This window comes from Penaeus monodon, chromosome 31 (assembly GCF_015228065.2).
Source record: "Penaeus monodon isolate SGIC_2016 chromosome 31, NSTDA_Pmon_1, whole genome shotgun sequence".
Taxonomy (NCBI): domain Eukaryota; kingdom Metazoa; phylum Arthropoda; class Malacostraca; order Decapoda; family Penaeidae; genus Penaeus; species Penaeus monodon.
This window is the reverse complement of record NC_051416.1, coordinates 31,183,136-31,183,828: the sequence shown is the minus strand read 5'-3', so window position 1 is coordinate 31,183,828 and position 693 is coordinate 31,183,136. Positions and strand designations below refer to the sequence as shown.

At 42.7% G+C, this 693-nt stretch overlaps 1 protein-coding gene across 1 annotated transcript in view; it reads right to left on the bottom strand.

The window, feature by feature from the left end:
• Positions 1-581, bottom strand: part of LOC119593168 (serine/threonine-protein kinase SIK3 homolog) — a gene marked incomplete in the record, with an annotated part of 91,792 nt that extends 91,211 nt beyond the window's left edge. The window contains 1 exon segment of the mRNA XM_037942140.1: positions 148-581. Within this exon segment, the coding sequence (XP_037798068.1) occupies positions 148-255 (108 nt within the window).
• Positions 582-693: the final 112 nt, after the last annotated feature.

Here is a 693-nt window from a genome sequence, read left to right as displayed (position 1 = left end):
CCTTATTTTCGCCGCCGAGGAGGTTCTCGTGGCCGTCCTTCCCCTCTGGAGACGACATAAGGCTCTCAAATCATGAAGTGTGTCGAGATAACATTGGGCTTCAGACGGGTGCGACGATAAACCTAGGTGTTGGCCGAGCTTCCTTACCTTGGATTTTGTTATAGTGTGTGTTGCGAGCTTCACCACTGCAAAATTACCCTTGCCAATAGTCTTTTCGATTTGATAATCGGAAACACACACGCACTTGGTTGCCATTTTGGTTTGTTTCTTCGAGCGGCAATTTCACTCTTGTAAAAATTACGCATTTCACGCTAACGCCTCTAGATTTTCCTTGTTATCACTTTCGTCGACCAAAAGTTGATAGAAATGTTAAAATTAGGATGTGTAAATATACAGAAGGCCTGTCATGCGAAAATAACTTTTTTTCCTTAATTAACAAATTTCATGTTAGAACCGAACTTTCACAGAATAAGGTCATAATAATTTCACAGAGAATATCACTATGCATTTCATAAACCAGTCCTTGAAATCGTGCAATCTGATCTTTGCCCAAAACACACGATCAAAGTATAAGACATATTACTGGAACATATCGTCTGCATTTTTGAAGGCCAAGAAGGTTCTACGTCGTCTGCTACCTGGCGGACGCGCGCGGAAATTCAAACTCGGTGCGCGGCGTCTCCTCCATGTCGC